Here is a 14266-nt window from a genome sequence, read left to right as displayed (position 1 = left end):
TTTATTTAAGAATTAAACATATTTTTAATCTTTAAATTTCAATGTAAAATAAAAAAAATACTTTTATCTTAAATTTTAATATATTTTGATATTTAAATTAAATTTGAAAAATAAATTAACACCATTAAGTTAAAAAATATACTTATTTAATTTTAAAGCTTTTCATCATCAAAATTTAAAAAGAGGAATAATTCTAATTTCGAATTTATGTCTAGCATTAAAAAGATTTTAATATCTGTCTCTGATTTTGCACGCGCGAATTTGGGTAGTGGGATTAGAATTCGCGTGTTTCAATCTATAATCTTTTACCTCGCACTTCGGGAACTGCTGCCACTTTCAGCCTTTGGATTCTTTCCTTCTCTCACCACAAACCAACTTGTCCAATTTGGATCACAACACAACACAGAAACAGCCATTTACAAACACCTTCACATTTCACTTTTTCCTCTTCTTCTACCTTCAAAACATCAAATGAACCAACCAAAAGTCAGGTGAAGTAGTGAAGGGAACCACCACCCCTTATGCGAGTTAGGTGACTTCGGTTCAACACATCGTGTGAAAAACCAAAGGGGTGAAAGAAAATTATTGCTTTATCACTGTTTTGTATGTGAGAGTGCATTTCTAGATGCATGTACTTCACTTCTTTGTATGTTTGTGTCCCAAGGTTGAGTGTGAAGTAAAACATTTGAAGTGTTTAAGGTGTCAAGATGTGACTATGATTGTGTTGGGTGAGGAACATCTTTGTGATCTGTGAGGTTTGATGCGATGAGATGAGATGTTAGAAAGGATGTATCCTAGGTTGTTGGTTTTGGACCATACCCATTTGAAGATGGCATGGGTTAAGCATCAAATCCAGCAGAAAGATGGTTCCTTGAGCTACTCACCACCCCTTCTGTCTTCCTCTTCTTCTTCACCACCTCCTTACCCTCCTGGTGCTGCTTTCCACAAAGAATCACCACCTTCAACAGCAGCAACAGCATCATCTGGCACTAGAATTAGTCCTGCTGTTCTCTTCATCATAGTTGTTCTTGCTGTTTTGTTTTTCATCTCTGGCATCCTCCACCTGCTTGTTAGATTTCTCATAAAGTACCCATCTTCTTCTGCATCTGCTCAATCCAACAGACACCCGGAAATCTCCACATCTGATGCTCTCCAGCGGCAGCTGCAGCAGCTCTTCCATCTCCACGACTCTGGCTTGGATCAAGCTTTCATTGATGCTCTTCCTGTGTTTCAGTACAAGGAGATTGTAGGGTTGAAAGAGCCCTTTGACTGTGCTGTTTGTTTGTGTGAGTTTTCTGAGAAGGATAAGCTGAGGTTGTTGCCTATGTGCAGCCATGCTTTTCACATCAGTTGTATAGACACATGGCTTCTGTCAAACTCCACATGCCCTCTTTGCAGAGGAACGCTTCTCACTCAGGGATTTTCTATTGAGAACCCTATATTTGATTTTGATGATCTGAGGGAGGATGAAGGGTGTCCTTGTAATGGGGAGAGTGGATTCAGTACCAGACAGAAAACAGTGGTGGTTGAAGAAAGTGTGGAGAAAGGGGTTTTCCCTGTGAGGCTTGGGAAATTCAAGAAGCTGAATGTGGAGGGTGGGGAGAGAGAAGTTGGAGAGACAAGTAGCAGTAATTTGGATGCAAGAAGGTGCTACTCAATGGGGTCTTACCAATATGTGGTTGGCAATTCAGACCTGAGGGTGGCCTTAAACCATGAAATTGATAAAGGTCAAAACACAAGACTCACCAAAGGAATGGCCCATGATGATGGGAAGTTTTCAGTGGAGGGGGATGTGGAAGCAAAGAAGATTAGTAGTGTCAGTAAAGGTGACAGCTTTTCTGTGTCAAAAATCTGGTTGTGGCCAAAGAAGGGGAAATTACCCTCTTCTTTGGATGCTCAAATGGCCATGCCAGTGCCATCTTTTCTAAACACAGATTTTCAAAGGAGGAGGGAAACAGAAGGGGCTTGAAAGGTATCCACAAGTTTTTCTTTTTTTTCTTCTTCTTAGTTCTCTTGAATTCGTTTCAATCCATTGATTAAACCTATCTCCCCCCATTTCCAAAATTTTTTTGGTGTGCTAATTTTGACTGCGATGACTGATTGTGCCATACTATTGATGTATTACGAGATTTCATGGTACATATAAGAAATACCACTTCTCTTTCTTTTATCAAACAGATCTCATGAGCCTTTAGTTTGATGAATTAATACAGTTCACAACTACTAATTATCTGTAACTTCATTCAGTATGAATTAAAGTCATTGGATTTGTCATGGTGAATGATGATCTCAGGTTATTTGGTTATGCAAAGTGCAAAAAGCTAGACATACCAAGACACTTTCTTAGATTTATTAACAACGGACAGATCTACAGTTGTTGATTATTGAAAGTGTTTGTGGATTCTAGCCTGTTTCAAAACCAGACTTGTCTCTTTCTGTGTCATTGTTCACTTGCCATCAATGTCTCTACTTGATCATGACTTGTGGCAAGTGCACTTGCTTTCTTTGCTTTTGAAGGCTTTTGGCTTTCTCTAAGCCATTTTTCTTTATTATCTGGCCTTGCAGTTACTTTTGTGAGAGGGTGAACTGTGAAATGTGAATGTGAATGTGAATTCAAGCTTTTCTTCTTTTTCTTTTCTTGTTTTCTTTTTCAGCTAAGATCTTTTTGGCAGTTGAGTATTGCTAGTGGGATCCATACAAAAGCTGGTGTCATAGAATCTTTTTTCCTTGTGATGAGTTTTGATTCAAAAATATTTGGTGTGGTTCAACCGTGTGGGGCCATTTTGCACCTCTCATGTTTCCATTTTTTAATTAAAGGCAGGTTTGTATTATATCAATCATAATCACAATCAATTAGTCCCAAATTAGTTCACTGACAAAATGATATTGAGTGGATTTCCAAGTGTGTTATGATGCTATCAATTAATTCCACTTGTCTAAATTTTTTTATATTGATGTTCAAGTATCCATTAGTAATTTTTATTGGGATCTTTCTTTTTAGTCAAGTTTCTCTATTAAACTTGGTTGGAGTTCAATGTTTTGTTTATAAGTCTGAATTCACTTTTAATTGATCAAATGATATCATTTTAATCTAACTTATCACACTGATTAAGAGATTTGATGATCGTTCAATCATATTGTACACAAAAACTTAAAAAAATAGTAAAAAAAATGAAAATATTAAAGAATACTACACTATCAAACTTTGAAAAGAATGAAAAGAAAAAGATATTGGCACAAAGGAATAAATAGGTTAAAAAGAAAGAAAATGATATTTTGACAATATTTTAATATAATTTATGTATTATTGTGTGATTAGTTAATGTTGATATTTATAATTACTATTATTATTAATTGTGAAATAAAAGTATTATTATCCTTAGAAAGAAAAGGAATGTACGTTGAAGTGACACAAACCAAATTAACCCAATTAAGAAGAAACTCATCAATTTCAATAACATTTAATTAGTAGCTTTCTATATGATGTTTGCTTGTGGTGGATGACATTTTGCTTAAAACTTCAACTTGTTTCCTCAAAGAAAGAATTTAACTTTGTTAAAAGGTTGGAAATAATTGATGCAATGTCAACTTTCAAAAGAGTGTACTCTCATGTGAAATGAAATGTCTTCAATCTCAATGCATTAATTAACCCCAAAACAAAGAAAATAAATATTAGGTCTCTGCACGCTCACCTAGAATAGTATATACTAATATAAAATGTATCCTCATAACATCAATATTGACATTTGAATCCAACAATGAAATTTATAAATCTAAGGAAAGAAAAACTATACAACCATAAGAGATAGAGATTCAAATGAAGTTGAAAATTATAATTATAATATTTTTTTAAAATTTTAGTTTTTTTTATCAGCATATTTAGTATATCTTTTGTTTTTATTTTGTAATTAGAAATGAGTTATATAATATGTTGTAGATAAAAGAATTATGATTGAAGAAGTGAGTGGGGTAGCATGTAAAGGTTGGCTCCCAGATTCTGCGGTCAGAGGACAACTGTGCATGCTGTCGATTCATGTTGTCAACCACCTTAGATCAGAATTTTAACTTCACGCACTCGCAGAGCGCGTCCTTTCTACTGTTATTAGCTTTCAAACCACATAAATGTATAAATGTCAAATTATTATAAAAATCTTAATTATTAATTAACCGTTTGATTAAATTTTGGATTAAACATGTTTTTAGTTTTTATATTTTGAGACGATTTTGGTTTTACTCTATTTTTAAATTATGATACAATTTAGTTCTTCAATCTTAGAAAACTTTAGTTTTAGTCAATTTACCAAATTTTTTTAATTCTAGTTTGAAACAACAAACAAAATTAAAAAAATTTGGTAAAAAGGATTAAAATCAAAGTTTTTTAAAGTTGAAGAATTAAATTGTACCATAATTTGAGAATGAACTAAAACCAAAATTGCCTCAAAGTATAGGGATTAAAAACATATTTAACCCATTAAATTTTAGTATCTTATAAAGTTTCAAATTTTAACCAATAATTTGTTAAAATAGTTATCTTTAACTTTTTTATAATTCATTTATTTTCAAAAATTGAGTTGACTGATAAATTAAAAAAAATATAAGTCTAAAATATTTATTTTCTCTTTGTTTTGTTTTGGATTAAATATATTTTAGCTTTTTAATTTTAAGTAAAATTTAGATTTTTCTTTTTTTAATTTTGGACCAATTTGTTTTCTTGTGTTTGAACGGTTTGGATTTAGATTTTTTAGTCAAATTTTGTAAAATTTATCTTATATTTCAAGAGTGTTTTTTAATTAATATAAAAAATGTGTTAAATTGTATAAATAATTTAAATATATTATTAAATATATTTAAAACATTAGATAAATTTAATAAATTTTAGTTAAAAATATTAAACTCATATTTTTAAGATTGAAAGACTAAATTAAATTAATTTTTGAAAAATAATTAATTTTAATTTTTATTGAAAATAAAAAGTTAAAAACATATTTATACATTTTTTTAATTATTCAGTTTGACTTTTTTATTAAGTTTTAATATTTTTAAAATGATTTAATTAGGTTTTAGATTAGGGTTACCTTTATTTCTATCTATGTTAAGTGTTAGTTTGTAATATTTTTAATTTTTATTTATTTTAAATTTTGTAATCACGTGTCATATTAATGTATTAATGTGACGTAAGTGTGATTTTGCAGCAAAACTTTTTGTAAAAGTAAGACAACAGAAAACAAATTCCTTAATTAATGACATTTTGATTGAGAAAGTTGAAATACAATGACTTGCTATTATTAGGAATAGTGTCTCTTCTGGTTTCCCAAATAAGTATGTTTGGTTAGTCGTTAATTATCATTTATATAGCTAAGGTTAGTAAAATGATCCCAAACTAGAGACGCCAATGTTGTAAAGTAACTTTTCTTCCATCAATATAAATTATTTTATTTTAATTGATAATTTAAGAGACCGTTCTTTCAACATTGAATGGTAGATTCTGGTATTTGCTATTTCACACACAGATTTTTTGTAATCTTTCCTTTTATTATATACAAAACTATTTATTAATGAATATTATTTGGTATAGGTTTGAATTTTTTTTTATAATTATTTATCTATATCTATAATTTTTTAATTTAATGAAATCTATTTTTATAATATAAAATACATAAAATTGTAAAGTATACAACAATACATTAAAATTAAATTTATTGATGATTTAAAATAAAATATATTCTTTCATTGACAATTATAATAGTAGGTTTCTTTCCTTCCATTGCTTTCAATCATATACTCATGATTCTAATAAATGATGTTCTTATTTCATCTTCTTGTTAACTATTTTCGAAGTCTTTGTCAAAACAATGTTATATTTTCTAAGGACAATGATATGTTAGCAATTTTTTGACGATAGATTATGTGTCATTATTTTATTGGTTCGTATATATGAAAGGAATCAATCACAAACTACTACATCAATACTTGTAAAAAAGTTGTCAAATAAAAGTTGTTAAAAAAACATTTTCCAAGCATAGATGATGGGTTTGGGAACTTTTCATTTATTGTTACTCTTGGCTTGGTTGAACACACCACCACCAGTTCACAACATATATAACTTTAATTTCATTTCAATAACTATAAATAAGTCTTAATTATCACCACAATCATATATCATCAAATAACTCTAAGTTTCACACTTGCTTTTGAGTATTGGCTCAAAATTCACACTGTCAATTAACTAGGAAAGGTAAATGAGTAAAATTAATATAATAAGATATTAAGATTTGGAAATTTGGCTTGGTTTTAAGTTGAAAAGATCTACAAATTCATGTAGTCAATGAAGTCAGTCAATCTTACCAACTAGAATAAGATTTAGGCATGAAAGATTAACTTTGTGAGTAGTAGGGTGATAAGCCCTTCGTTTATGACTTAGTAGAGTATAAATCTACTAAGAGTGTACATCTATAATGAAACTCTATGTCAAATCATATATTCGAATAAATTGAATCTAGACTCAACTACTTATACGTATATTTGAGTTATATAATGTTATCGTTGATAAACCAATATATGATATATTAAGTTGTTTATGATATTTTCTTTTAAAGGTAGCTTAACTTGTCTTTTTTTTTTTATATGTGATATTTTTCTCTTATATAATTGTAAAAAAAAAATTAATTGAGTTCCCTTTAAACTTATTTATGAAGTTAGGGTTCACTTTTTTAAACTTATTTATGAAGTTATTGTTCATTTTTTTATTTATGGATTTGTATTGTTATTAAGAATTTTAATTGGAATATTAGTTATCTATTATGATGATAATTTGAAAATTAAATGGTAGAATCATATTATCTTAAATTTATTTATTATTTTCTTATTAACGTTTTATTATAATAAATTTAAATTCAAGTTAATTTTTCCAAATTATATTAATCATATAATATATTTGTTAAAATTATGGACCGAGTGAAAAAGTGATTCATCAGTCTCATCATTACAACCAAACCCGTTTTCATAACAATGATTCAATAACATCATATATAACATGTCACCAAAAACACTTTTCAATGTTGTATTTGTGCGGTTCAAGGTTCAAAAGTTTAACCATATTATGAATTTCTTTGTAACCACATGTAGGAGAGAAAAATTATAATTTGTAAAAATTAAATCTTATAATTTCTCCACTTTTCTATTTAAATGCATAAAAGACTGTTTTATTTCCTTTTTCTTTGTTTTTTCCTAAACAGACTCATAATAGATTTGTGACCTTTAATAAAGTTTTTCTTTTCTACATTTATAATAAACGAATCGACCTTCTACTATATATCAAATAGCAGAATTACCTTTTATTTCATTTATGAAAAAATGTTTAACCTTTATATATATATATATATATATATATATATATATATATATATATATATATATATATTTTAAAGATGGTCGAAGAATAATATACCATCTAACAGAGATATCTGGGTGTGACTTAGTTTGACTTTTAGTTAAACTTTAAAAGATTATTCAATTTAAAAAGATTAATCAAATCGAATCTAAGTAGATTCATCTTGAACTCTCATACTATCTATTTAGTTGTGAAATGTTTGAGGAAAACATTACAGTCTTGGCTTCCTAATGGGAGATTCAGTTGAGTTGACTCTGCTGCAGGGAGAAAGAGGAGAGAGGGAAAAAAGTGATGGAATATTGAGTGGGAAGATAAAAAGGAACGATGGAGATAGAAAATGGGAGAATATAGGAAGAAAGTGAATGAATAATTAGCTCTCACAATCACACTACCATTGACTGGTTTTGAATGAACAGAACATTCACACACACACATAAAGTATTAAAGTGTGAGTTCTCCATGCTGCTGCCACCTAATTTTCTGTATGCATGAATGTTCCCATCACATGATATCAAAGAATAAAGTCAAAGCAAATTTCGAGCGTTCCCATTCCCACAATATGCTGCCTAGGGCATCGCACCAATTTCAATGGTCAACAATTCCAAAATTTATATATTTGTATAATTGAGAAAATTTTAAGATATTCAAAATCGAAATCAAATCAAAAATAAAATGTTATATATATAACTCAATTGCCTGAAAATTTTCAGTTATTTCGTATAAAAAAGGTTTTCATATTACTTAAGATATACTTGCATACGCACTACTTAGCTAAGCAAAATAAAAGAAAATTAACAAGACAAATTTAAAACAAGTATTATAATAGAAAAACAATATAAAAGTAAATACAGTTAAAATTAAAATTATTATTATTATGCTCGTTTTGTTTTTTTCCTAATTTTCTTAATATACAACAAAATAAAACAAAAAGTGAAAGGAGGAAAAACCTAGCTATTAACAACGCGGCGCGTTCCGGTCTCAGCGCACGTCTGCGCTGCCTCATTTCTCGAGCTTCGAAACCGGTGGCGCGTGCTCCTCGCTCGAGTACGCGGAAGGTTTCTCCGGCTGTGGAACGGAGGCGAAGCGCTCGGAGAAGCCTTTGTAGCAGTGAACGTCGTCTTCGGCAGCGGTTCCGTCGTCGAAGTTTAGTGCGTAGCTGAGCGGATCGTAGCGGAAGGAGCTGTGCCGCTTGGAGTGGTTCCTGCTGGAGTTTTTGAAGCGGCGAACGAAGGTTTTCCAGTCCTTCACAGTCTTCCATCGCCGGTACCACCACCGCTCCTTATCCTCCGGAGACAGCAGATCCTGCCACCACGTCGACGACGACGTATCGGAGGGGAAGCACGGCAGGCAGAGGAACATGCAGCGTCGGTTGGCGACCGCGACCCGCACAGCGTCTTGGCCGGATTCGGCGGCGGTCGCCGGCGACAATACTGTCATCGTTACGAAAGAGAAAGGGTTTGGGTTTAGATTTTGTTGGTTTCTCTACGTTAACGAGTGAATGAATGAATAAATAGTGTGACGGTTCTGTGAGTGTAACAGAATCGCGGAATTTCCGCTTTTATCAGTAACGGGTGTGTAGTAACTTACACGGGGAAATTCCGGTTCTCGTCCTTTAATCACTAATTAACTAATTAATCAATAGATTAATAGATAATACTTGCTCTGTTTTTATATTAGGCATGTGTATAAAGACTTTTGTTCTATCATCCTTCAGTAATTTCAGTTATTATTATGATTATAGAATATGATAATATTATTATATTTTGGGATAATTACTTTTAAAAAGTGTTAGTAATATATTCTGTTTACTGGTCAAAGCTTACTTAACTAAGAGAGGAAGGTATTAAATAATATAAAATTCATGTAACTTGCGACTTTCCACCAATTTCAATTCACCTTAAAGTGCACTGAAAATAGCGTGTTATACATTATATTAATAATTAATAAGATTTTTTACATTAAAAAGTGTATTAAGAATGATATCTCATTAGTTTTAGGGTGATAATATATATGTTTATTACTTACTCTATTTTATTTATAAGTCTAGATTATTTAATGTACCATGATTAACAAAAGTAGTTAATTTAACTTATAGTAATAAATACTTTTAAAATTATTTACCATTAATATTTTTTTATCTCTTATAAATATTTATTAATGGATGATTGCAATAATATCCTCATCTAAAATTAACTAATGCAATAGAAGTTATGAATTAAGATTTCATAAAAGAGCATCAATCTATTTTAAATTGAAGTTTATAAAAATAATGTGTTTATTTTTAGTATGATATGAATATTAATTTTAGGTATTAAAGTGGATTAATTTGACTTAGACGGATTAACTTATTATAAATTCAATTAAAAGATTAATTTATTACAAATTCAGTTAAAAATGAATTAATTCAACACAATTCACTTTGTTATAAACTAAATTTTTGTAATATAATTATTCAGGCTACACATTATTAGTTAAACAACTGACTTATTTAAAAATATTTTATCATTTCAAATTAATTTATATATTTATTGGTATACAATCAAAATAAATTAATTCAATTATTTTATAGTAATATTATTAAAGAGTTCGTATATTTTACTAAATATTATTATAAAAATATAAATTAAAAATTAAAGTATCAATATATATATAATTTTTAAATAAATAAACTAAACATTCAAATTATCTACGATATAATTAAAATTAATAAATAATTATCATATAACCCTTATAAAAAAAATTAATAAAGCATTATTAATTAGGAAACAACCTATTTTTAACCGGAATCTAATTTACCCCCTAGATTAAGTAAACAAAATACAACATGACCCACAATTAAAAATAATTCAATCTGAACCAACCCAAAAGTAACTCAATCCGTAATAAATTGTATTAGTTAATAAATTGTAGTGGTTTACAAATTGAACCCCATTTTAATATCTATAATGATAATTTATACATGTTTAAAAAGACAATTAAAAGAAGAATTTTAAGTTTTTAATATTGTGAATTTATAATGAATATGATAATAAACATACTTTTTTTTTTCTTTTGAGATTGTCTGATAACAAGGATATAGCTAGGTCAAGAAATAACATGATATGATAGTTTTCCTTTATACTTTTACAGCATTCTACTTCTATGATAATCAATATCATAATAATTATTATTATTAATCTTCTCATCACTTTATTACTACTATTATTGATGTCACCGTTTTTCATATATATTGTTTCACTGTCATCATTACCCCCATACACCAACTATTTATTATTGTCAAAACTTTTATTATCAATTTTACTACTTTTTATATTATTGTCACTTGTATTGTTTTTCTATTACTTTTATAATTATAATTAAATAATATATTAATCATTATGTTGTTATTTTCTTTTGGTGTTATTACCATTATTATCACCACACATACCATAATTATTATGATTAATATTATCATCATCGTCATTTATACATTAAGTTATCATTATTATATTTACAATAATTTTCAAGTTTTGGATGTTCATTTGATTCGTTTTTTCACTTCATTCGGTTATATTGAAATGTTATCTACAAAAGATATTTCGATGTCAAAATTAATAAAGATTTTACAATCTCAATAATAAACGTGTATTAAATGTAACAAACTTATTCCACTACATAACTCATCTAACAATAATAGTGTTTTGACTTAAATTAATCATCATTAATCTTAATGGTTATATAAGATTGATCGCTCAATTCATATAACCTAATTCACTGGTGTTTTAAATATCTCTCACTAATTTAGCGGCAGGATTCTAAATCGACCCTACAACCGTATAACAATAAAAAAAATATTCATCTTACATTTTTTTTTTATAATATCATATTTTATTATGATACCAAAAGAATCTCTTCTTATTTTATGTTTTGCCAATTATTTCGTTATCTTTGCTAAAAGTTATTAAGAGAGGGTGAAAATATTTAAAACCTGATATACTTCTATTTTTTTTTTTTTTAATTTAAGAGATATATAAAAGTATAACCAGAGATGTTCATCTCATTGGATATAATTAACCATGGACAAAAAGCCAAGAAAAGGTATTCTTGAATTATTAATTGATCTTTTACTATATATAATATATTAGATAAAATTAGTTTTACAAAATAGCAATAATAATAATAATAATTCTAAAATATTGTAATTTTGAGACATTAAAAAGTGCGAGTTCAACCCTGAAAACTGCTTGAGAATATTTTTTTATTCCTTTTCATTTTGATTTCCTTTTTCTCATTTCCTTCTCTTTTCTTCTAGTCAAGAGTTGTTGTAAGAAAGTCGTTGAATATCTTTTATACTAAACTATCAATAAAAATCAACAATAGAGTTCTTCTTGCCTTATACTACCTTATCAATTGTTTTGGATTATCAATAATGTCTTATTTTAATAGTAATATACTATTAAATTAGAATATTTATTTAATATTAACATAGTATTTAGAATATTACACTGATGAAAATTATTTGGAAATGTTTTATAATTTCTTAACGAGGAACTAAATTTATCTTTTCAAAGACAAGATACTTTCTTTAAACAATAGCAAGTGACTAATAAATAAATTAAAGTACTACCATTCACACACTTATTTCATTTTATACTTTTCTATATTTTAATTATATGATTAATAAATTGTGTAATTTTACAGTTAATTAATTGTTGCACTACGCGTGATTTTTTTTCTAATTATATTTTATCTTAATATATAGAAAGAAACTAGCATAGTTTTCTTGGTCGGAGCAGGTTTGAAAGCGAATACTGGTATATGTCTATGGTTTTACGTATCAAACAAAAGAATACTCTTCCACTCATGAACAAAATAAAGCACCAAATATAATCTCAATTTCCTTATCACGAATATGCTTTAATTTTACAAGGACCTTAAAAACTATTATTACATATAATGCGACTAAAGAAGAAGAAGGTTGGTGGAAAAATGAAAAAATGTCACTAATTATTATAATGTCCAAAACAAACTTCCATGTTAAGTTATTCCTCTTTTTCATGTTTCATTGCTTAATTTTCACTCACATATATATATATATATATATATATATATATATATATATATATATATATATATATATATATATATATATGTTTACTAAGGTTTTCTTTATTAGTTCATTTTAGAAAAGTATATAATGTACAGGACAAAAAAATTTCTATTAAAAAAACATATTTTAAATTTAAAGGTATTTTAATAATTTTAATATTTAATTTAAAATAAAAAATAAAAAGTAGTTATTAAGTTATTAGTTTTTTGAAAATAAAAAAATAAAAAGTAATTATTAAGTTATGTATATAACTATCTTTTTTTTTATTTTAAATTAAATATTAAAATTACTAAAATAATTGGATTTAAAGTATATGTTTTTTTAATGAAGATTTTTTTTTCATTAAAATTTAGTATATTTTACTAAAATGTACCACTACAAAGATCTTACCTAAATTATCAAACTATATATATTTTGAATATCATTTTTAATATTTTAATTTGACGAGAGAATAAATTAAAAATATTATTCTTTTTTTACAAAAAGTAATCCGGTTATATAAAACGATTATAATCCTTATTTGTGAACATGTATATATTATTTTTGTTTCTTTCTTTTTATTCTATAAAAAAAGAAAAAAAAAACTTAAAGTGCTTTACAATAGAAAAATCATATATTATTTAATCTATATTGTTTTCATTGACTAATCAATTGTTCTCTGAGGTACTGAAAATTGTTTAATTAATTGAAAAGTTTGTTATTCATTGACAATTAATTTGTTTTGGATTTATAATCTAACAAAATATAGAAATAGTTGATGGAGATGGGAATGAACGAGATTTTTTTTATAGATCATGATATAATAAAAAAAAGTTAAAATATATCTTTTAAAAAAATTGAATTAATTATTATAGACAAACACTAAACAATGCTTAATATAGTGGTTAAATTGAATGATTTAAAAATTGTTAACATATATAAAAAAACATTATATTCTAACTTTAAACACATTATATATATTTAAAAAAGATTTTTTTTTTTTTAATTTCTTAAACAGTAACTTACAAAAGACAGTTGTTATCAAAACCCATCTATTTAATATGGTTTTCAAAGATTCATAGTGTGTATTGATGATTTAGTGAGATTCTTGTGTAGGTGAGTTTGATTACGCTGCATGTTCTAATTTAATCATACATATCACAGAGTAATCATCAACCTAATTAATAAAAATTTCTGTCAAACATTAATCATCAACATAAATTAAAATCATTTAGCAATAATGCATGCACAGCTGTGATTACAAGAAAATCAGCCAATAATATGAACTTGCATGCCAAATCCAAATCCAAAACTAATCATTTCGATGCTAAATTTCAATTCGTATATAGGACTAGTGAAATATTTTATTATCATTTTCGTTTATTTTTATGTACAATTAAAAAGTAATCATTATTGAGCTTGGCTGCAATTATATATTGTAGTTTCTTAATTATCCTATAATTCTTATATATATATATATATATATATATATATATATATATATATATATATATATATATATATATATATATAAATGCAAAACATCATGTTTATTTATCTTAAATATATATTTACGAGTTACATAAATTAAATTTGAAAATACACCAAGAAATCAACTATTAACTACTTCAAATAAAAAAAAAAATCTAGATAAATCCCTCACTTTGAAGATTTTGTAATAACCTATGCAAACAATCTTCATTCAACCTTCAAATAGCTTCAATGGTGAGAGAAAAGGAAATGGGGAATTAAGGTTTTTGCCCAGCTTCAATGTTCAAAATTTTCGAATAAGTAAACATTGGGAAGGT

The 14266-nt window shown here is 27.2% G+C and overlaps 2 protein-coding genes across 3 annotated transcripts; one reads left to right on the top strand and one right to left on the bottom strand.

Moving 5' to 3' along the window:
- The first annotated feature begins 255 nt into the window (after nt 1-255).
- LOC106774958 (RING-H2 finger protein ATL46-like) lies at nt 256-4159 on the top strand. Of its 2 annotated transcripts, none has more exons than XM_014661984.2 (2): nt 256-1972; nt 3938-4159. In XM_014661984.2, exon 1 carries the CDS (start codon nt 776-778, stop codon nt 1967-1969), a length of 1194 nt encoding a protein of 397 aa, XP_014517470.1. In that variant the 5' UTR covers nt 256-775; the 3' UTR covers nt 1970-1972; nt 3938-4159. The 2 variants fall into 2 exon arrangements, with proteins under 2 accessions (XP_014517470.1, XP_014517475.1); XM_014661989.2 differs by lacking the exon at nt 3938-4159 and adding an exon at nt 2655-2905.
- A 4082-nt stretch (nt 4160-8241) lies between these two features.
- LOC106768669 lies at nt 8242-9055 on the bottom strand. Its single transcript, XM_014653932.2, has one exon. The coding sequence runs from the start codon at nt 8825-8827 to the stop codon at nt 8390-8392; it is 438 nt and encodes a 145-aa protein (XP_014509418.1). The 5' UTR covers nt 8828-9055; the 3' UTR covers nt 8242-8389.
- Between the last annotated feature and the right edge of the window lie 5211 nt (nt 9056-14266).

This window comes from Vigna radiata, chromosome 1, assembly GCF_000741045.1.
Source record: "Vigna radiata var. radiata cultivar VC1973A chromosome 1, Vradiata_ver6, whole genome shotgun sequence".
Taxonomy (NCBI): Eukaryota; Viridiplantae; Streptophyta; class Magnoliopsida; order Fabales; family Fabaceae; genus Vigna; species Vigna radiata.
The sequence above is the reverse complement of the archived record's forward strand: the minus strand, read 5'-3'. Positions and strand labels throughout refer to the sequence as shown.